The sequence below is a fragment of the Myotis myotis genome, unplaced genomic scaffold (assembly GCF_014108235.1).
Source record: "Myotis myotis isolate mMyoMyo1 unplaced genomic scaffold, mMyoMyo1.p scaffold_m19_p_2, whole genome shotgun sequence".
Taxonomy (NCBI): Eukaryota; Metazoa; Chordata; class Mammalia; order Chiroptera; family Vespertilionidae; genus Myotis; species Myotis myotis.
The window spans coordinates 62,073,853-62,097,413 of NW_023416324.1; the positions used below are offsets into that span (position 1 = coordinate 62,073,853).

Consider the following 23,561-nt stretch of genomic DNA (forward strand, 5'->3'; position numbering starts at 1 on the left):
CAGTCACTATGATGAGCACTGACCACTAAAGGCAGACGTTCAATGCAGGAGCTGCCCCTGGTGGTCAGTGGGCTCCCACAGGGTGAACACTGCTTAGCCAGAAGTTGGGCTCAGAGCTGGCAAGTGCAGCAGTGGTGGCAGGAACCGCTCCAGCCTCCACTGCAGGCGGGCGGTAAGAAGCAAGGGGTCCCAGACTGCAAGAGCCCCCAGCTGCGAGAGGGATGTCTGACTGCCAGCTTAGATCCGATCCCCGAGGGGTCCCAGACTGTGAGGGATCCCACCAGTGCACAAATCCATGCACCAGGCCTCTAGTAATAATAATAATAAAGAGAAAAGTAAGCCAATCTTCAGGGGTCCACAAATAAAAGGTAACAGGGAGATAGCTTAGCCTAAGAAATAGCACTGGGTTATGTACATCAATAAGAAGCCTTCATTACCCACAACTCCTCACTCTCTTAAACCTCTTCTGCATGGCGTTATGAGTACTACCATCAGTGACCTGGACTATCAAACAGTGTCAATAGTGAAACATATAATTTGAAATTAAGGCAATTTCTGGAAAATTAACTCCTAGTAGTCAATCAAAAGGAAGTCTTGTCTCTGTTTGAAGGACATTTTCATAAAACTGAAATGAGGAATAAAAAAAGTTAACCATTAGGGAAACACTTTACTTGGCTTCCATGGCTCTCTACTGTCTTTCTCTTTTATTGGATTCTCCTTTGCTTTCCAACTCTTCATGTGGGACTCCTCCAGGGTTTAGTCCTTCATCCTCTTCTCCTTTTCAGTTCTCTAGCTACACTCACTATCATGGTTTAAAACACTACCTGTATGCTGATGACTCCCAAATTTTGATCTCTAGTCCACACCTCTCTCTCTTGCTGCAGAATCATACATCCCAATTGAGTACTTGAGAACAATCATAACTAAGTGTCTCAACCTTAACATTTACAGAACTAAACCTTGATTTCACTCTTCAAATTTGCTCCACCAGTAGTCTCTCACATCTTAACTGATGTGACTCCGTCCTTCCAGTCGCTCAGTTCAAAAGTCTTGGAGTCATCCTGACTCTTCTCTTTCTCTCATGTCCTTCATTCAATCATCAGGAACTTTCAAATGAATCTGACCACTTCTCACTCCCTCCATTAGCACCACCCTGGCCCAAGACACTGTCATTTCTTCCCTCCTTTCACTTTCTCTCCCCTTAAGTCTATTCTCAAAAGGAGAGTCTGAATAATGCCTTTAAAATCTGAGTTAGGTCATGTTACCCTTTTTCTCAAATCCTCCAAGAGATCTGCATGTCACATAAAATAAAAACCAAAGTAAAAAAAATAAATAAATAAACCCCTACACAATCTCTCACTCTTAACCCCCTCCTCCCCTTCCTCTTCTTTCCCATTTGACTCCTGGCCTCCATGGTTCTTCCCAAACATGCCAGGCTTGCTACTGACTATGCGCCTTGCAACTGTGCTTCCTTTGCTTGGACAGCTTTTCTAAGGTTTGCAGCTCTTCCCCCAGATAACGCCACAGTTTACCCCACTATCTCCTTCAAATCTTTGCTCCTGACCGAGGATCAACCAAAACCTTCGCACATGGGAACCACGCTCCAAACTGAGCTACCTTCATAGCCAGGGACTATGATTTCCTGTTTAAAAGCTGCAACATGCCTTTCTACCCTTCATCTTCTTTATCCTGTTCTATTTTTTTTTCACACCGTGTATTATTTACTTTATAGCTCACCACATTATATACCTGTAAGCTCATTTTAGACTTCTCTAGTAAAATGTAAATTCTCTACTGAAAAGATTCTGTTTTAATGTTTTGAGGGCTTGAACATAGAAAACATTCAATAAAGAATTCCACGAATTCATCATTTCACTGTCCATACAGCTTGGCAACCCCATTAACTTCTTGAAACCTAAATTTCAACACCTTCTTAAAAGGGTAAATACTCCGCCCGGCACTCTACATTTTTAAAACCTTTCTGCCCCGGAAGTAAAAGCCTAAGAGGTCGGAGGAGGAAGCTATTTCCGTTTCCGTACGGACGTCAAGGAGCACACACCATGGAGAAGACCGGCGGCAGCCGAAAGAAAGGCCTGAAGCGCAAGAGCGCTGCCGAAGAACCTCAGGAGGCTGCAGTCGGTGAGGATGGGGCGACGGAAAGCGGGGGCCAAGCCCCGAAAGCGTCCGCCTTCCCTCCGGGCTTCAGCATTTCCGAGATTAAGAACAAACAGCGGCGACACTTAATGTTCACGCGGTGGAAGCAGCAGCAGCGGAAGGTAGCAGAGGGGCGGAGGCGGCAGGGCGCATGCGCAGTGTCCCTGGCGCGCGGGAGAGGGCGGCGCGGGTGGGCGTGTTGCACTTGCGTGGTCTCCCCTCCCAGGGATCCCAGCCGGAGGGTTGGGCGGGGCTCCCGATCGCCTTGTCCTGCTTTTTGCCGGAGCGGCCCGGTTTCCCTTTTTTACCAGCTCCTGGCTAGGGTTCGTGGCTGAGAATGAAAGCAAGAAACCCTGCTCGCCCACTAGTGAAAAGTACTCCCTCCTGTCCTGGGAGGCAAAGGCTCCCTCTCCGCGCGGTCCCGTCCACCTTCAGCTCCGGGTGGTTAATGCCTAAAACCTAATGCAGGCAATGCATAAACTCAGAGTGATGCTTCTCTGATTACTGCGGCGACTCGTACTGAAATTAGTACTGTAAAGTTTCTAGTAATCTTATTACTCCTTTTTATTTTGATATTTCCTTTTTTTTCTTAAATCTTTATTGTTGAAAGTATTACATATGTCCCCATCCCCTCCCACATTGACCTCTTCTAGCCGCCCTCCCCTGCCCCTTTCCCCCTCACCCCCCTCAGGCTTTCACCATCCTGTTGTCATACAAGTTCTTTGGTTGATCTTTTCCCACACACCCACCCTTCCCTGCCTTCCCTCTGAGATTCGACAGTCTGTTCCATGCTTCTGTGTCTCTGGATCTGTTTTGTTCATCAGTTTATTTTGTTCGTTAGATTTGATACTTGTCTTCCTCTGACTGGCTTATTTCCATTAGCATTATATTCTCCAGGTCCCTGCATACAGCTTTATCTTCATACTGTTCTGTGAGGTAAACAAGTATGGGGAGATAAGCAGATAAAGCCTAAGGTCACAGTGCTCATTTGTGGTTAAATTTCCGTTGAAAGCAAGAGTTTGCTTATTCTTGCACATCATAAAAGTTCACACACATAGTACTCTTTATATGTGCCTGCCTCCTCTTACTAGATTTTTTGAAACCCTGGACTGAGCCTTAAGTGCTAACGTGCTATTGGAGTACATGGAAGGGGCATCTAACCGGCCGTGGGTCGGCTGTTCTATCCCGAGCGGAGGGTTCTCTTGCTCTCCCCTCCGCTCCTTCACCAGCAGCAGTGTTAACATGGCAAGGTCGGGAAACACGGCCGCAGCTCCTTCTTCTGAGTCCAGTTTAAGAACCCATTGTGGCCCTGGAGTCAAAAAGTTTGCCCACCCCTGAACCATTGTGGTGCGGGGGAAGGGTATTCTGGAAGACTTTTGAGACCTGATACATTGAGGCTTAATGAATGCTGGGGGGAGAGGGGGAGTATTTTCTGTTGTCAGTTAAGCATTCTGTTCAGAAATCTCCAAAAGATACACATTCACAGTACAAACAATCTTAACTTGCAAGTACTTAATAAGTTTAAAAGCATTTTTTGATTATAAAATATATGGATAGCTATTTGTACTTTTATGGGAAGCAACCTGAAAACAAATCTCCCATTCCCATTTATTTTTAGTACTTTCCTAGAGAAACAGCCAGCATAGCCATGTTTTTCATTAAGATGCAACTTGTTAGAAATGCAGAAAAAAAAAATTGGTCAACTTAGATTTTGTTTTTTAAGAAGCAAAGTCATTGTTACAAAAATTGTATTGATTGTTCAGTTCACTTGTTTTACAGTAACTTAGGTATGAAAATCTATGTCAACATTTTAATTTTAATAAATTAGGAAGATTAAAGATTACTCCCTGTAAGTATTCTTAGCATTAGTAATTTGTAGTTTCAGTGTGTTTGTGATCTAACTAATGATCTCTCATTCTTTTTTCTTTTTTTAAACCTTTTAGGAAAAGTTGGCAGCTAAGAAAAAACTTAAAAAAGAGAGAGAGGCTCTTGGTGATAAGGTAAAGAAAATTTTTAGCCATCTATCTTAAGAAGGAATGCTCCCTGATATTTATGTTGAATGACTTTCTTTTAAAATTTATTTTGAAATATTTCAAGTGTATAAAAATAATATAGCAAACTCCTTTTTACCCTTTACTCCGCTTAAGAAATAATGCATTAGCAAATACTGTTCCAAGTCCCTTGTGTGTTTGTGATTGCTTTTTCGTCCTCAGATAACCACTCACGAAATTGCTGCTTATTGTTCCCATGCACTTTATTACTTTTACTATGTATGTTTGTGTTCCCAAACAAGCACAGTGGTGATGTTTTGAATGTTTTAAAATTTTAACATAAATGTTATGCATATTTTGACTTGCTTATTTTACTTTATGTGTTTGAGAAGTAGAGACATACACATCTCCTTGACTTTGGGAATGGGGGAAGCTCCCTAAATTAGAGCTGGAGCTCTTGAGATTTGAAGCAAAGGTTCTTTGTCAGACAAATACTCTTCTGTTAAAGGATTGGGTGAATAAGAATGAGAGCTGTCACATGACATGAATCTGTGAAGAGGGAGAAGGGCGGGATGGAAGGAAGATGATATGCCCGGATGGGTTATAGCAAAGGAGACAGCAGAGATAATGCATCAAGAAAGCATTTGGCTATTTTTGTGATAAGTGAAATCTTTCTATTGAAAATTTTAAAAAGAACTAAATACTTGCACATTATTACACAACTAAGTTATTTTCATTTGGTTTCATTTCACTTATAGTTTGTTCTAGGTTATGATTTATACTTGTAGATTTTTAAAGACGTACAACTCTTCCTCTTCCCCTTTCTTAAGATGAGGTACTAAGAAAGGATAAGTGTTTTTGAAGGAGGGAAAAATATAAAGACTGAAACATTTTGCTTTTTCATGCATTCTCTTAATAGTATTAGGTTAAATAACACGAAGTTGCCAATATTAGACTTTTCTGACCTGCAAAATTCTATCAAGCAATATTAGTCTCTTTTTAGCTCTCAATAATCAATTATAGCAAATTAATATGCTGATCACCATTTGAAAATATCACCATTCTGTTTTTTTGTACTGAAAGATGACTTCCTAGAACTGCCTCCTTCAAAAAATGATTTAAAACTTAATATTTGTTTCATAGAATAATAAAAATAAAATCCTAAATGGTTATCAACTCATGCTTCTTCTATCTCTGCTAGTGTACATATACTTTGAATTAATTTTAATTAGTGTATGTTACAGTTCTGTATTCCTGATCCATACCATTTTATTTACAGTTTTTGATCTAAGCTGAGTATGCATGATTGCTAATTCTAAAAGTATTCCATTATGTTGTTGGACCTTTGTCCTATCTATTCGCTGTTCATATCTATTAAAGGACTTGTATGCATGCATATAAACATAACCATTGGACATAGACACCAACGGGGTGAGGGCAAGAATGGGAGTGGGGGGATAAGGACACATATGTAATACCTTAATCATTAAAAAAAATATATGAAACTGAAAAAAAGAACAATAGTGATACTACATCTTTCTTTGTGTAAATTGCTCCCCCCTTTCATTCCTTACCATAAATCCCCCGTTCTAGAATTACTACTTCAGCAGATAGATTTGTAGCTTTTGTTATATATATTCTGAATAGCTTTTTGAAAGCTATTGGGACAAAGCTACATGTATATTTACTTTTGTAATTTTTTTCCATTTTGTTTGATAACTTTTATTTTTAGTGGATAGTTATTTTGACCAATATTTTTCTCTCTGCTACTTATGTCTGTTTTTAAGCCATTTCATCCTATGTTGGCAATTCTTTTAGTACGTGTGTGTTCCTGCTCAGAGAATTAAAAAACCTTTTACTCGGTATTGTCGTTAGGATTGATGTAGCAGTGGGTTGAAATGAGGAACAGGTTGTGTTTTGGATTGTTTATAAATTTCTGTTATTCCCAACTGTAATGAAAAATTATTTATGTAAAAATGCTTCTACAACTTAATCTTATTTCTTTTATTTAGGCTCCACCAAAGCCTTAATCTTTTTTCTTTTATTTAGGCTCCACCAAAGCCTATACCCAAGACCATTGACAACCAGCGAGTATATGATGAAACCACAGTAGACCCTAATGATGAAGAGGTAACATTAAAAGTCTTAAATAAATTTGGATGGCCACACTTGATAAATTATCTGTTCATATGTTGACAGCTAATTTAAATTACTGTCTGGTGAATTCGTATAATGGACTGATACAGCTATCATGTTGGCACATTATCTTATTTGCTATCAATTGTTTAATAATTAAATTTCCCAGTAATTGCATAGAAAGAGGCAGTGATTTATTTTCTAGAAATTTATTATGTTTTATACCTTTTGTCATTTAATCTGCGTATAATACTTCTTTTTTATATATCATTTGAAAAGTATTTCTCATACTGTAGAATTTTGTAACACCTGTTAAACATTTTGAAAATTAAGGATAATATTTGATGGTATTTTTTGTGTCCTTATAAAACCTTTTGGTTTTAAAATAATCTACTTTTCACATTTTTCCTTCAAAAAATTTGCAGTAGTATAGTCAGAATCAAGGTTTTTTAAATGTTGTATATATTTTTAAAATTTTGTATGTTTGCTTTTAAACAATGCTTTTTATCATAGTTCTTTTACGTATCTCCTAATATTCACTCAGTCAGTCTTCCACCAAATGTTTTATTAATTTCCTACTGTGTATTGAGATTTGTTTTAGAGACCTGGGATCAATCAATGCAAATACTCTCACATATACACACAAAACTTCTGCCCACCCAGAGCTTATATTCCAGGAGGAGAGACAAACAGTGAAACATCCTATATAATAAAGAGCTAATATGCAAATACTCGTTACACCCTCACGCCCTCGCACAGGAACTGCTCAGACACTCAACACTGGAGAGAGAGGAATGAGGACCAGCCAGACACAAATGAGCTTGCGAGAGAGGAATGGGGACCAGCCAGGCTGCAGCCTGGGAGAGGGACAAGCCACCCACCCCGCAGTCTCGGGCACCAGAGACTGCGCCTGAGGTCTGGGAGAGGGACAAGGCGCGTGCCCCGAGGTCCCAGGTGCCTGCAGTTGTGGCCTGGGCAAAGCTGCCCGCCCATGGTCCCCTGCGGCTGCGACTGACCTGGGTGCCTGCAACTGGCTGGAGGAGGAATCCTGGGTCCCGGGTGTGGGGCGAGGCAGAGGCGGTTAGGGGTGATCGGGCCAGCAGGGGAGCAGTTAGGGGCAATCAGGCCATTAGGGGAGCAGTTAGGGATGATCAGGTAGGCAGGCAGAGGTGGTTAGGGCGATTAGGCAGGCAGGCAGAGGGGTTAGGGGTGATCAGGCAGACAGGCAGGCGAGTGTTTAGGAGCCAGCGGTCCTGGATTGCAAGAGTCAGTTGGACATCCCCCGAGGGTCCCATGTTGGAGAGGGTGCAGGCCAGGCTGAGGGGACACCCCCCACACGCCCATGCACAAATTTTGTGTACCGGGCTTCTAGTAATAAAATAAGTAAGTTGTGATATGTTAGCAGATGATAGGTTACTAGAGTTAACAAATAGGGTAAAGAGGATTTAGGACTAACTGGAGTAGAGTTTGCAATTTTATATATATATACACAAGTTTGTATGTGTATTCATTTATTTATTTTTTACATAATTTCAGACTTAATAAGAAAAATAGGAGTTTGTATATTTTCTTCATCCAGATTTCCTAAATGTTAAATTGTACCATACTTACCTTTCATTTATATTCTTTCTGAAATGCTTGAGAGAAAGAGGCAGACAAGAAGCCTCTTTGCTCCTATATACTTTTAGAATGTTTTACCTAATAAGTGTATTTTTTAAATAAACATAGCATAGAGTTATCAAAATCAAACAATTAATATTGATATATAATATTACCTAATTTGTACAGCTTATCCAGATGTTACCAGTTGTCCCAATGATGTCATTTTTAGCAAAAGAAAAATCCAAACTCATGCATTTTATTTTATAATAATGACTCTTTAACCTCCATTAAATTGAAACAGTTCCTCAGACATTCTTTGCTTTTAATGACATTGACATTTTTGAAGAGTACAGATCAGGTAGTCTTGTAGAATGTCGCTAAAAATGATTTGGAGGTTTGCTCATGATTATATTCAGTTATGTACTTATGACAGGAATACTACAGATGTGATGTTATGTTCATTTCAGTGCCTCTTATCAGGACTCATATATTAGTGATTTTCCCATTACTGGTTATGTTAACTTTCATCACTTTTTATTAAACTGCCTGCCAGGTTTCTCCCATTATAACTACAGTTTTTCCCTTTGTAATTAATAAGTATTTGGGGGATAGATACTTTGAGATTATATAAATAAATGTTACTCTTCAAACTTTTAATCAAGATTTTGCAATTACAAATAATTTTTTCCAGTCTGATAGGTGAGAAATTATATCTCAGTGTAGTTTTAACTTGCTGTTCTCTTGTTAAAAATGAAATTGAACATGTTCTTTTTTAAAAATAGGTTTTTATTGATTTCAGAGAGAAGAAGAGGGAGAGATAGAAACATTAATGAGAGAGAATCATTGATCGGTTGCCTCCTTCATGGCCCCTATTGGGTATGGAGCTTGCAACCTGGGCATGAGCCCTGACTGGGAATAATGGAACTGTGACCTCCTGGTTCATGGGTCGACACTCAACCACTGTGCTACACTGGCCGGGCTGAACATACTTTTTTTTCCTGTCTTTTTAATCAATTATTTGTTCATGTCTCGTGCCCATTTTTCTGTTGGTTTGAGTTGCAGTTTCATATACAGTGGTCAGGGTAGGTTTCATTGAGATGACTTTTAGCAAAGACTTGAAGGATATAAAGAAATTAGCCATCTTTGGGTGAAAAGTACTTCAGGATGGGGAAACAGCCTATGCAAAAGCTGTAAAGCAGGAGCGTGCCTGGCATATTTTTTGAAGAAAAGCAAAGAAGCTAGCATGCTGAAATTAAGTGAACAATGGGGGAGAGTTGTAGGAGAGGTCATAAGAAAGTATGGGGAAAGGGAAAGCCAGATCAGTGACTTGGTTAACTTGTTTTTCTGTTCTTAGGTTGCTTATGATGAAGCTACAGATGAATTTGCTTCTTATTTCAACAGACAAACTTCTCCCAAGATTCTCATTACAACATCAGATAGACCTCATGGGGTAATAAATACATTAATTAGTATAGTTCTTAAATTCCTAATTTTCTTTTATTACTTTGACTATTTAAAGGAACTCTGTTTAGAAGAGTTAGAGATTGCCTTAGATGATGCCTGTGAATAAGCTAAATAAAATTTAATATTGGTAATACAGTGTAAGAAATGACTTGATAATTTGCAAGAAATGACTTGTTTTCTAAGCCTGATTCTTCAGGATAGGGTTTTTCAACCTCAACATTGTTAACATTTGGGGATGTATAATTTTTTGTTATGGGGGTTGTCCTGCTCATTATAGATACTTAGTTGCGTCCTTAGCCTCTATCCACTAGATACCACCAGTACCAGCCATCCCCCACCCCCAGTCATAATCAACAAAAATGTTTCCAGACATTGCCAAAGGTTCCCTGGTGGAACAGAATCACCCCCAATTGAGAACCACTGCTTTAGGATGATCAGCCTTTGGTAAAGGATGGAACTGTTCAGATTTCACTCTTGTCCTAGCATTGGTCTCTATTATAACATTGTCTTATAATAATCATTATGCCTTTCCTGATAAGTATATATCACATAAGATTTTTATTCTTTTCATTTTTGAGGATTTTTTTTATTTTGTTTTACAGAGAACAGTACGACTCTGTGAACAGCTTTCCACAGTTATACCAAACTCACATGTTTATTACAGAAGAGGACTGGCTCTGAAAAGAATTATTCCACAGTGCATCTCAAGAGATTTCACAGATCTGATCGTTATTAATGAAGATCGTAAAACACCAAGTATCCTTTGTTTTTTAAGGCAGGGCTTCTATTTTGCATGGTTGATGTTAGAGATAAGCAGTAACATAAATTTTTGCACAGCAGTTAATAAGTTTGAATTTTGTAGTTTGCTTCTGACACAAACAACATTTAGTAGGAATGTTCTAGAACGGATTCAAGCCCTGATTTATTTTGCAAGAAATGACTTGTTACCTCTCTTAACCCCCTTATAAGATTTGATTAATTTTTTCAATGTGCAAATGATACAGAAATACTTTTGACTGTGCCTCATGAAGTTGAACCTGTGGTGTATCTTTGAAAAGAAGAATTCAAACATTTACTGATAATCTGCTATGTGATAGGCACTAGTATCTGTCAGAAACAGATCTTTCAAGAGCTGATGGATTAGATGGGAAGAAAGGCATTTACGTGACTATAACTCAATTTCAAGTGACAAGTGCTATAGTAAGTAACAGTGAGAACTGAGATATAGATCTTAATTTTGACTACATAAAATGAGGTGGCATTTGAATTGGGCATTATTGGATGAGTAAACTATTGAAGCTATTTGAAATAGCATGAGTAAAAGAAAAAAATGGTTAATATGTATGGTGTGTAAGAAATTGTATCACTGCCTACCAGTTAGGAAACACCATGAGGAGACAGGTTAGAAAGATAGCTTGGAACCACATTGAGTGTCAGACCAATGTTTTATTCTGTAGATGAGGCTGATAAGAGTGGCTTGAAATTAGCTGTAGCTGCCAAGAATCAAGGTACCTAGTTTGTTTTTTTCACTTAGCATCTGAGGAACTGGTGCAGATGGTGACACAGCTAAGCCCCATAGCTTGTTACTTGGTTTTATAACCAAGGCCTAAGTCCAGACTTGATTTACAGTCTGTATTAGAAGATGTACTTAAAACTGTTGGAGCGGTCATACCAACCAGGCTACTGTTTTAATAATCTAGGTGGGAAATCTCAAAGACATCAACTAAGACAGTAATAGTAAGGGAGAGATGTAGAAGTGAGGAACTTATGTAAACAGTAGGATTTAGTGGGAGAGGAGGAAATTCAAGATAACCATAGCTTCTACTCTGGATGAATAGGAGTGTTGATCCCATTATAAAGCAGACAGTAGGTTTTGTAAAACTAATATTATGTACAAATATTTGAAAAACAATCAGATTCTCATCTTTTAAGGTTCGGCATTTCAAAGAATCAGGTTGTGCTATAACCACTTGAGGAATATTGTATAGATCAGTGACGGTGAACCTATGACACATGTGTCAGAGGTGACACGCGAACTCATTTTTTGGGTTGATTTTTCTTTGTTAAATGGCATTTAAATATGTAAAATAAATATCAAAAATGTAAGTCTTTGTTTTACTATGGTTGCAAATATCAAAAAATTTCTATATGTGACACGGCAGCAGAGTTAAGGTAGGCTTTTTCAAAATGCTGACACGCCGAGCTCAAAAGGTTCACCATCACTGGTATAGGTAGTAATCTTAATTTGCTGCATCAAGGACTTTTAAAGCCTTGGGCTGCCAACCCTGCTAGGTAGGTAGGTGTCTTATATTTCATTCATGGCAGACAATTAGTAAATGGCTATTACTAAGTTTAATTTGTGGTACAGTAATCACAAGAATAAGAGCTTATTTCTATCAAGAAGAGAATTTAGGAGTCTCTGGTTTTGTGGGATGATCAATTCAAAGCTGGCAGCATATCCTAACCTTACAAACATAAAATGTATATACAAATATATAAAAGTGCATTTTTACGGTTATAAGGCTTCTAACATGGAGGTAAACTTATATTCTATTTACAGTGCTATAGTTACTCTTGAATCCATTCCTGTCTTATCATTCCTGCTAGAGTAGTGGACATTAGTTGCTTCACATACTTTAGTTGAATGCTCAAAACACCCTGTAGAAGGGGTTGATGAGCTATTTATCCTATTGTGAAAAGAGAAAAGGTAGGACAATAGGCTAATCCATTTTTCTGAAAGATTTATGTTGATTTATATGTCTAGAGTTTGAGGCTTGGTAAGAAAATCTCCGTTAACCCAGAGGAATGCATGCACCCCACCTATTCACCTCGCTACAGATTTTAGGAGCCTTTGAGGATCAATTATTTAAACAATTCAAAATTTAGATCCGAGTTCAATATGTTCTTAGCTTTATGAACAGATGGATTAATTCTGAGTCACTTGCCAAATGGACCAACTGCTCATTTTAAAATGAGCAGTGTTCGTCTGCGTAAAGAAATTAAGGTAAGTTTTAGGCATTCCTTGATTGGCATTGGTCCCCTCATAGTTTTTGCTTTTAAGTAGACTGACTTATCAGCTGCTTGATTTTACTAATGGCATTTGCTCTCCTAATTAAAGCAATAGTTTTATCTACTGGCAGGTTTCTTGTGAGACTGTCATAATTGAGTTATGGCAGACAGGCAATAACTTTCATTACTGTGAAATGTTACTTTCCTAGAACTTCCTTTTTGGTGCATTCACAGCATACAAAATACTTTTAGATAATCTTACTTCATGGGTGTAGTAAGCCATTTGTGGTTGTCATTGAGATAAATTTCTCATTTGTCATGGGAATTATAAAACTTAAAATTGCAATGATACAGTTTTGCTAATAAACTTGTGATTTTTCTAGAGAAGAGGCAAGGACCCCACAGAACACGTACCTGAAATAATTCTGAATAATTTTACAACAAGGCTGGGTCATTCTGTTGGACGAATGTTTGCATCTCTCTTTCCCCATAATCCTCAGTTTATTGGAAGGCAGGTTGCCACATTCCACAATCAACGGGATTATATCTTCTTCAGATTTCACAGGTGAGGAAGGTACCTTTACTCCTTGGACTTTTAATCATGAAATACCTGTTCAAGATAAACCTGTTCCTAATGTATTTTGACAGGTATTACAGATGAGAAATACGTTCTTTTCGACCATCATAAATGTTAAAGAAGTAATAGGTGGGTTAATGCGGACTAATTTCCTCAACTTTTTTCTTTACCTTTAAAGATACATATTCAAGAGTGAAAAGAAAGTGGGAATTCAGGAACTTGGACCACGTTTTACCTTGAAATTAAGATCTCTTCAGAAAGGAACCTTTGATTCTAAATATGGTGAATATGAATGGGTCCATAAGGTATGTACTTACTCTAGAAAAGCCATTTAGATGATTTTAAGTATGGGATGAGAAGGAAATCGTGTACTTTTTAAGCTTTGAGTTCTACCTCAAGTTATGCTTCTGAATATCTTCCATCATGAGCTAAAAACCATTTTCTGATGTGGTAATTGGATCTGGTGATTAATCCTGGTTCATTTGAAGTATCCTAAATATTTATGGTTCTCAAAGTAGGACCAGAAGCATCACCCAGAAACTTTTAAGATGAAAAATTGTTGGGCCATAGATTTACTGAATTCGACCCAGCAACCTATTCATAAGCTTGTGCTACCCTAATTCTGGTGCATGCTTGAGAATTATTTTCTATCTAGTAAGTAGTATTTCACTTAAGTGTGATTTTTACTTTAAAATTGTGTATGTTTAACACACATCTGTTGGAACTGTAATTTCCAACACCTTTTATATTAAACCTGAACACTGATACTTCAGTGACAATTTTTAGCATTGTTACCCATTGATTGTGTGCTAACTTTGTTTACTCCCTAATTTTCAGCCCCGGGAAATGGATACAAGTAGAAGAAAATTCCACTTATAAAATACTGAAGGAATAGTACTGGATTTTGCGGAACGGGCCTATCTTGAATTTGTAACAGAAGACTCTTCAAAATGGCATTTACTGATTTCATATACCTTATTTCGTGTCTGGACAAATTACCAAGTGCCATGAATTACCACTCACTGTTTCTGTAGGAAATACAAATAAAAGTATTTTGGTGAGAGTGTAGGTTGCAATTTAGATTTCCTAAAATTTTTTATTTTTAGTAACTGAATAATTTAAGTTGGAATCAAGACTCAATCTGACTTTCCCATATGCACTCTTTTAATCTTTATTGTTGAAAGTATTACTTGTCCTCTTTTTTCCCTATTGATCCCTTCTAGGCCTCCCCCACCCCTCTACCATCTACACTTTCATGGTACATGTGGGCGAGAGGAAAATACAGTGCTCGGTAGATACAATGTAACCAACCCACTGGTTTTCTACCAGACTCTTGGATCTGGCACAGAGTTTTTAACTGTTTTCTGAATGATTGGAGACCACACGTCTGGGATGTTTTAACATTTCCTTAAGCCTTTCCGAAGGATAAAAATTTTTAAGCAAAATGGTTTACCAAGGACTTAAAGCAAAGTTGCAAATTATTGAAGCCAATCTTTGGTTCCTTTTTTCTTACTACATTATACATCATTACTCTGTACTGTAATACTCCATTCAGGAATTGTCTCAAGCTCTGAAGTTTTTCTTCTATCTTCTAATGGAATTCTTACATCCAGTCTTTACTGTCCTTATTAGGAGATAGGAGATAAAGTAAATAACTTAGGTGTAGTGGTAATAAACCCACAAAGGAGTTTATTAGAAATATTTATTATTAAAACAAAGTTAGCCCTGTAAATAACTCATATGAGTAGAAACTAGTATGAGCAACTTTCTCCTGACTCTTACAAGAAGTGTGCAACTTACCTTTGCTTTTCTAGCAGTTTTGCAAATGTATGGCATAAAGTTATATGAGAAGAGTTGGTGGAACAAACGCTAAAAGCAGCCCATAATGACTGGGAAAATTGCCATTTAATTTAGGTGTTCAAAACAAACTAATACATAGTGTATTACCAATAATTAGGCAAAAATACTTTTTATACTAAGTATTTTATTTGTATGCTGCTGCCAGTGTATATAAAATAATCATTCTTGTGAAATAGAAATTCATGAAAATTCAGAGAGGTAGATGTTAAGGACTGACAAAAGCAGAAGTTTGTAGAGTATGGCACATGTTATAGGGTAAGCCTTTTTGTACAAGCTTCAGATTTAGCTCTCTTTGAATATTTGCCGGTTCAAGAAAAGTGGTTTAGAACACCTGAAATGAGAAGAAAAAAAGGGAGTTAGAGTAAAATATCAAATAATCAATGGATTAACAATAGCACTGCATTTTGTATTTTTACAGCATTCATATGAATGTTAGTTTATAAAGTACTTTCAATTAAACTAAATCTAGTTTTAAAAACAAAACCAGACACATCACAGGGTTTCTGGAGAAAAACGGTAGGAAATGACTATGGTGTAAAATGTAACCACCTCTTAATTTTCAAAACCACTCTGAAGTATATATCATTTACAGTTTATAATAAGACTTAAAAATTAACTTGCTAAGATCATTGCTAAAATATACTCTGTCTTAATTTACAATGAACAATAGTATTGGGGAGAGCAGTTTGGTAATATCTACTAAGGTAGAAAGTGCAACCACACTTCACTCTTTACCCAACTAAACCTATATTCAAAGAGAAACGTACATGGATACTGTTTATAGTGATATTTTAACAGCAAAGAACCGGAAATAGCTTAAACAACTCAACAGGACTAGATAAACTAAGGTTCATACACAATGAATACTAGACAGCCAATTAAATGACTAAACAATTTATATGGAGATAAACCAACAAATATATGTAGTAAAAATAAAAACATGGGCATACCACATGTTATCTATGTGGAAAGGTAGGAAAAGTATATCATTTTAAAACTAACAAGCTAAACTAATTCAGGATAGATACAAGTTCATCTTTATACTTGAAAATTTGATATATTCCATAGCGAAAATGTTCAAGAGGCATAAACAATCAATGGTGGAAAAATAAGTGTTTAACTAAACATTTGATTCAGTGCAAATTATAAAAACAAGATAGGCAGAAAATAGCAAATAGGCTGGCGAGGGCTCAGCATCAAGTTCCAGGTGAAATAACGAAGTTTAATAAAAAGACTAGTGTTAATAAAATTTAAATGTCATTCCTTATTGAATAATTTTACTTCTAGAAATGTACCTTAAATAGGTAAAGTATATATAAATATATAGATACCAACATATTTCCTTCAGTGTAACTTCAAATTTGGAAACTTCAATATTCAATGAAGTATAATTCAGTTACAATACAACCATTGAACATCTCACAAATATTTAATGAAATAAAATTCATAAATGTTTTTAAACAAACTACATACCATAATCCTCATTTTATTTATTTTTTATTGATTGATTTGGGAGAGGAAGGGGGACGAGAAACACTAATTTGTCCCATTTATTTATACATTCATTTTTGATTCTTGTATATGCTCTGGCTAAGGATTGAACCCACAACCTTTGGTGTATTGGGACGATGCTCTAACCCAGCGTTCGCCCATCAGTGGTCAGTGGACCACTGGTGGTCTGTGAGGTCCAAAAGGTTAGCGACCACTGCTCTAACCAACTGAACTACCTCTGTGCGGGGCTGATCCTCATCTTTAAGAATTTTTTTTTCTCTTAAAAGGAAATATCTAACAATGGTTATTTCTAGGTATACTGACCATGGTACTTTGTATTTTCCTTAGACCAGCTATTGATAAGTTAGCTATGCTGCTGTTGATAAAAACCATATATTTTTAAATGCTATGAGTATAACGTTTCAACTGTAAATTCTCTGCACTCATGTCACTCACTGTGGGCCTAAAACCACTGGCAGTAGTATAACCCAGAAACTTGTAAGAAACATAGGTTGTAGGACCTCACTTCAGACCCACTAAAATAGAATTTGCATTTTAACAAAGTGATTTATAGGTATAGTAAATCTAAAATTTTTTTACATCATATTTTTTCCTAGCCAAAAATGTTTCAATCATCATATCCACAAAGCTGTTTCATTAGACTGCCAGGATTAATAACCATTATTTTACTTTGAAACCTGGATTATTATCCCAGCCATATTTAAACACTATCTGTAGACTCCTGTGAAATGTAGATTATTAACTGCCAGTTAAGAGTCAGGCTACTTAACAGTACTTTATATCAAATGAAAATAAACCATTTTTTAAGTGAATAGGAACATAAGTTTAAAAAGGATGTTTAACAAACCATAAAAATATGCAATTGCAAAAACTGCCATGAAGAATTAATATTGCCATAAGCAAGGAACTACAGCTTAATAGGAGTTAGACTGTTGAAAAGACTTACTTCCGTATGGAAAACCTATCACTCAAAGGTGCTTCCACCCCCCCTCCCCCCCCATGTTTCCAAAAATCTTAACCAATCACTGTATTTACTGGAAACATACTGTACTTATACAGACTTCCTGGGTACTCCCAAATCTACAAAGCGTAATTAGGGAGGGCACAACTATGTAACATGGTATTTTGGGAAGCAGCTTCCTGGACTTTGAGGAGTTAGACTGTTTATAAAGGGTGTGTGCCATACAGAGTATTTTGGGTTTTTTTAAAGCACTATTAGTTTAAGGTTGCACCTCATAGGTCAATACTAGTGAGTATACACCCTGACTAAAGCACTATGGCTTTATAAAAGGTAGCACCCTTGGGTTACACTTAAAATGTAACCACAGCATATTCTGGTCACATCTCTTTTGGACTAATATGGTTTTGCACACATTGACATTTGATCTGGAAGACACAGATTAAAATTTAGAAGTTAGCTTATTCAACTGTCTCATTTTCTCTTGCATTCACAACTCCCAATTCTTTTCTATATTGCCCTATAACTGAATTCTGTTAGAGTAAAAACATCAGAATCAGTCCAAATCAATTGGTAGTACTTTAAAAGTCATCCCCATAAACATTCTATAAAGTTTAAAAACTATTTGCTACGTACACAAAAATTAGACTAGTGTTTAGGGCCCTCAAAATACACCATTAGGGCCAATGCTATAAAAAGTAACACAGCTTGTCACTGTGATTCTCTAGTAACTCTCCTATATCCTCTTGTATGGTTATTAAATCATCTATTTAACCCTCTTTATGGTAAGATAGAAACAATTAGTCTTCCTGACTACTAAATCAGTAAATTCCATCAACCTTCACTTTCCTCACAAAACAAGACTGGAAACTTGCAGTGCCAAACAAAAGTGCACAGAAGCAAATAAAAAGACAACTGGTTATTCCAGCTTCATGCAGTTTTAACTGTTTTACTGTAAGGAAACTTACCTTCAAAATTCACTTTACTACAAAAAGGAACAAACTTTCTGGGGTCTGAAGGGATTGGTACTTGAAGATACTCCAGTCAACAGAGGGTCATGTTGAGCATTCTGCAGACAGAACTGTTTCAAATCTGCCGCTGCCTGGGAAACCTACACAAAACAAAGTGGGAGGGGATGGGAGGTGATTAAGAATGTTTTCAGAAAAAGTTTTCTCACATCTTTCAAAATACCTGCAATAAATATTTCTCTTAACTCAAAAGATACATACTAATTGGAGATTATCAGTCACATACTGAGCTCTTAAAGCAGGGCATGTAATTAAGGTTAGTTTGTTTCATTTTGCTTATTAGAAGCATTATCAAATGATTTAGTACAAAGGGTACAATTCCACTTATCTGTAAAGTACAGCACATCTTGCTAGTTTATTCATAAGCAGGTTGCTCAAGTGCAACCTTGAAGGGAAGCAGCACCTTGCTTTTTATTAAAAAGCAGTACCCAAAGCAGTACACGTGATAAGAGTTTAAGCAAAAAGCATTAAAATTCTAGCAAACTATTACTTCACCTTGAAAGCAATATTACCGGAAAAATGCTACCACTGTGAATGAACATGAAGTTCTAAATCTAAACCATTCAATTCACTGTTTTGGTATCATGCATCATCAGCTGTTTAATGTTACAAAACTGGGCAGTGACAGCTTTCTGCTCAGTATCAGGGAACTAAAAGCTGATAGCAAACTTCAGTTAATTTTAACAACTTCACTGAGCAGCCTGCCTGTAAGAAACTGTATTTGCCTTAAATGTGATTTTATTGTTGTCAATCCTCACCCGAGGCTATATATCTATTGATTTTTAGAGAAAGTGGAAAGGAGGGGGAGAGATAGAAACATCGATGTGAGAGAGAAATATCAACTGGTTACCTTCCGCATGTGCCCCATCCAAGCTGGGGATCAAGCCTTCAACAGAGGTACATGCCCCTGACCATAATCAAACCCGGAACCCTTCAGTCCACAGGCCAATGCTCTATCCACTGAGCCAAACTAGCTAGCACCTTAAGTGTGATTTAATAATTTTCATGTGTATACAATGCCACCCAAATAGGACTTAAAGAACTTCTATGGCAGGGGTCCTCAAACTACGGCCCACGGGCCACATGCAAATACAAATATTGTATTTGTTCCCGTTTTGTTTTTTTTTACTTCAAATAAGTTATGTGCAGTGTGCATAGGAATTTGTTCATAGTTTTTTTTAAAACTATAGTCTGGCCCTCTAACAGTCTGAGGGACAGTGAACTGGCCCCCTATTTAAAAAGTTTGAGGACCCCTGTCCTATGGCTTTACACTTTACTTTGTTTATAAGCTGTATCATTTAAACATCCTATATAGTAAAAGGCTAATATGCAAATTGTCCCTACGAGCAGGAGTTCAACTGACCAAGAGTTAGACATGTGCTGACCACCAGAGGGTGTGGAACATGGTGGGTGTCAGCGACGCGGTGCTGGCTGCTGGCAGCCGCTAGATACCCTACCCGTGCATGAATTTCGTGCACTGGGCCTCTAGTTATACTGATAAAAGGATAATATGCTAATTAGACAGGGTCCACTGGACATCTTCTAAACATCCGACTTCCTTCCAGACAGTTAGGGGGCGACCAGGCCAGCAGGGGGGCAGTTAGGGGGAGACCAGGCCAGCAAGGGGGCAATTAAGGGGCATCCAGGCAGGCAGTTAGGGGGCAACTAGGCCGACAGGGGGGCAGTTAGGGGGCAACCAGGCTGACAAGGGGGCAGTTAGGGGACAACCAGGCCGACAGGGGGGCAGTTAGGGGGCGATCAAGCCAGCAAACAGAGGCAGTTAGGGGCGATCAGGCAGGCAGGCAAGTGGTTAGGGACAATCAGGCAGGCAGGCAGGTTAGGAGCCAGCAGCCCCAGATTTCGAGAGGGGTGTCCAACTGCTAGTTTAGTCAGACATCCCCAGAGGGGTCCTGGATTGGAGAGGGTGCAGGCCGGGCTGAGGGACCCCCCACCACCACTGCATGAATTTCATGCACCGGGCCACTAGTTTGTATATTTGGTAAGGTGATGCAGGATACAAAAACAATGAATTGAATGGGGTTCAGGTGTAGAATATGGATCACTAAAAGATGCCCCAAATGAATAAAATATCCTAAGTCTTGAACTGAGGTTTAGGAAGATGGGAAAAATAATCATTTATTCTCAGTTTTAACTATCCTCAAGGAAGGTGAGTGCAGTAGTCAGTCCAGCTGGGGTATTTGGCCTTTGAAAGGAGTAAAGAGCATCACAGATGCTCTCTATACCAAGAAAGCCTGCAGACTATTGCTGTACCTGACAAAAGTACATTAACCTGATAAAACGATCCATCATCCTGAGCTGAATCTAAACTCCACTCTCAGAATCTATGTGTATGTTTGGCTTATACAACAGTCCAGGGTAATGAGTTCCATAGGTTTATTTAACAACTGTGTAAAGTAGTAGTTTTAAAATACCTGGTAGCAACTACTATGATAAATGGCCACTCTGCTCCCTCCCAAAAAAAAAAGGTAGGTATAGAGCTAAAGTGTTACCATTTTTCACAGTCTTACAACTTGATTTCATTCACATTGACTAGCAGCAAAAATACAGTAAAGTATCTGTTAATTTTCTGCCTAAGGTGTAGTAAATTCCAACTTCCTTTCACAAACTTCTCAAGCACCACTATGTGCCAAATATACTTCTAGACATTGGGAATACATAAAAGCAACCAGGTCCCTGCTGTTATGGAGCTGACAGTTCAGAGAAAAAGACAGATAAGATGCTCTAAAGAAAAAAAGAATGGTTTGTTAGACTGTGATGTACAGGAAGGTGTCTCTGCGGAGGTGACATTTAAACAACTCAATGCCCCAAAATCCAGCCAAATGACCACCAGTGTGAACTGGTCAGTGAGAATTCCAAGGAGTGGGGAAAACAGGCAAAAGTTCGAAAAACCTCACAAGCTGCTAGCCCCTATGGCTCTGTAATGATCACCATCCAGGAGGCTGAAATCCTATAATCCTGGCATAATTACTAGTGCCCCAAAGGTGTCCTGGATTGGCATTCAACTGTATGGTCACCCTACATAGGGGAGAATTTCTCAAGCACTTGTGACAATTTCTATCAACTGTATTCAAACAAAGGTTTAAACAGTAAACTTGTGCTAGCTTAAAAATATCACTGGTAAAAAGAAAGCAGTCATGGATAAAAAAAGATGCACAAAATGAAATCAAACTGACCACCTTGTGCATCTAAAAGCTCATTTAAAGTCTCAAGGTTTGAATGGCACCCTCCTTCTGCCTCGCCCTACCATCAGACAAATTGAGAACTCTAAACCCGAGTCACTTGTGGTGGCTTTAATGTTCCGACCAGAAGCCTCCTAAAGAATTAAGTATAGGATGCAGGCATCATGCTGGGGAGTTATTGAAGGGGCCAAGCTCTTCCTAATAAAGCCCTCGGAGTCCTTTAGTCTGGGGACTTCATCTCATTTTCCTTGGAGACTGGGGCTTAAGGACCCGTACTTAACACTTACAACTTGCAAGCAGCATTTTTTTTCTTTCCTGGGCCACTCCATTGTATAATAAAGGCACACCTGACTGTCCACAAATACCACTGGACAAGGTTAAGAATCTGGAGATTAGAGAAACGAATTCCAAACAGCGATGGAGTCCACAGCACTTACAGGACAGGGAGGGGAATCCCACACCAACACTAATGGGAATTTCCCTTCCCTCCTGAGGTGAACACAACTACGTTAGGTTCCTGACATTTCTACTGAAGGAAATGGGCAAATGGGAGACCATCTTATCCACAAGACATTGCGGGGAGCAGTAAAGACTACCCTGATGAATTCAGAATCAAATCATCTTGGAAAATGGCTGCTTCTTTGGACAAAGTGAATGATTCCTATTCTACTCTCGTTTCTTCTTTTAATTACAAGGCGCGTTTCACACGTAAGATGATCTGTACCAGAAAGAAGCCAATCCACTTGGGATTTAAAAAAATCTGGAGGAACTTGGAATAGCATTTGAATGTCAGGTTATCGCACACCAACACATACAAAAGGCTCCCCCACCGCACCCCCCGCCACCCGCCCCAAAATAAAATAGCCAAAGACAAGGTCAATGCTAACCAAATGCCAAAACAAGTAAGACCGGTCCACCCTAACCACTTTCCGGAGGTGTGCGGCCTGGAGGTACCCCCAAGGTCAGACCTCCGCGCACTGAGCCTAACGGGCATGAAATGCACGCTTGGTGCGAGGTTGGTTATACAGGCACCAGAGGTAACCTTACACGCCGGGACGTTTCAAAAACGAACATGTAGCTCAAGTTCTGCAAGAAAGCGTCCTCAAGTTCGGTGGATGAGAGGAGCTGGAGGTAAGAATCTTCTGCTACAGGGAGTGGGTTTGGAAAGGTCTGCCACGAAAACAAAAAAAATACGTCTGTTCTCAATCATCGGATAAAGCCCCGCGGGGCGACGAGAGGCGGAGGCTGGCAGAGGGACGGGAAGGGTGCGGACCGCGCGGAGGAGCAGCCGCGGGCCCGGCCAGCGCGGAGTCACCTCGCGGGGCAGGAGGGGGGGGGGGAGAAGGGGGGTCAGAATGCGGAACGCCGCAGCTCAGCCCGGCCGCCGGCCCTCTTCGGGAAACCCTAGGGCGGAAGGGCGCGCGAACCTGCCCCCCAACCCCAGCGCCGACCCACGCCGCCAAGTCTCTGACGTTCGCAGCTCCCGGGTCGCCCACGGAGGTCGGCGCGCACCCTCAGTCCGCCCGCCCCGGCCAGCTCGGCGGCGATCCCACCGCCACGTCCGCCTTCCCCTCCCCCTCGGCCGCCCGCCCCCACTCACCTTCACGCGGTTGAGCCCGGCCTCCAGCCGGAGCTGTTGGACCACTTTCTTCATAGCGGTGACGCTGGAGGAACCAGACATGGTGCACGCGAGTGCCGGGCAGATTGGTCGGTAGCGGGTCGCGGGTCCGCGGGGGCCAGTCTGCGGGGCAGCGACGCGAGGGGCGGAGCTCAGAACTTTGTAAGTTTCCGGTCCTTCGCCCAGCGGCTCCGCCCTCGGTGCGCATGCGCGCCTCCTCCGCGGGCAGTTTCAGCGCCACGCCCGGTGGGACGCGAAAGCAGGGAGGCGGAGACGGAGCGTGAGGGGCGGGGCGGAGCGTGAGGGGCGGGGCGGCGGAGACGGAGCGTGAGGGGCGGGGCGGCGGGGCATGGAGCGTGAGGGGCGGGGCGGAGCGTGAGGGGCGGAGCGGCAGCCGCGAGACGCGTGCGCAGACTGGATCAGTCTGCGTCCGGTGCCCGGGAGGCGGGTTT

General features: G+C 39.6%; 2 protein-coding genes across 3 annotated transcripts; one reads left to right on the forward strand and one right to left on the reverse strand.

Annotated features, from left to right (window-relative positions):
• The first annotated feature begins 2,027 nt into the window (after positions 1 to 2,027).
• Positions 2,028 to 14,001, forward strand: RPF1 (ribosome production factor 1 homolog). 2 transcript variants are annotated; one of them, XR_004973851.1, is made up of 9 exons: positions 2,028 to 2,276; positions 4,098 to 4,154; positions 6,195 to 6,275; positions 9,238 to 9,333; positions 9,950 to 10,103; positions 12,269 to 12,351; positions 12,740 to 12,921; positions 13,112 to 13,587; positions 13,771 to 14,001. XR_004973851.1 is itself a non-coding variant. In XM_036347712.1 (9 exons), exons 1-9 carry the CDS (start codon positions 2,061 to 2,063, stop codon positions 13,810 to 13,812), a joined length of 1,038 nt encoding a protein of 345 aa, XP_036203605.1. In that variant the 5' UTR covers positions 2,028 to 2,060; the 3' UTR covers positions 13,813 to 14,001. The 2 variants fall into 2 exon arrangements, 1 of the variants encoding a protein (XP_036203605.1); XM_036347712.1 differs by having other exon boundaries at positions 13,112 to 13,238.
• Positions 14,002 to 14,819: 818 nt separating this feature from the next.
• On the reverse strand, positions 14,820 to 23,307 carry GNG5 (G protein subunit gamma 5). The gene is made up of 3 exons (XM_036347713.1): positions 23,092 to 23,307; positions 18,232 to 18,374; positions 14,820 to 15,124 (listed from the first exon to the last, which is right to left on the reverse strand). Exons 1-2 carry the CDS (start codon positions 23,170 to 23,172, stop codon positions 18,249 to 18,251), a joined length of 207 nt encoding a protein of 68 aa, XP_036203606.1. The 5' UTR covers positions 23,173 to 23,307; the 3' UTR covers positions 14,820 to 15,124; positions 18,232 to 18,248.
• Positions 23,308 to 23,561: the final 254 nt, after the last annotated feature.

Excerpts from the sequence above, each read along its gene's own strand:
- RPF1 (XM_036347712.1), top strand. The coding sequence starts at position 2,061 with ATGGAGAAGACCGGCGGCAGCCGAAAGAAAGGCCTGAAGCGCAAGAGC. Across the intron at positions 9,334-9,949 it reads CATCAGATAGACCTCATGGG|AGAACAGTACGACTCTGTGA; the intron begins GTAATAAATACA and ends TTTGTTTTACAG. Across the intron at positions 12,352-12,739 it reads GTCTGCGTAAAGAAATTAAG|AGAAGAGGCAAGGACCCCAC; the intron begins GTAAGTTTTAGG and ends TGATTTTTCTAG.
- GNG5 (XM_036347713.1), bottom strand. The coding sequence starts at position 23,172 with ATGTCTGGTTCCTCCAGCGTCACCGCTATGAAGAAAGTGGTCCAACAG. Across the intron at positions 18,375-23,091 it reads CCGGGCTCAACCGCGTGAAG|GTTTCCCAGGCAGCGGCAGA; the intron begins GTGAGTGGGGGC and ends TGTTTTGTGTAG.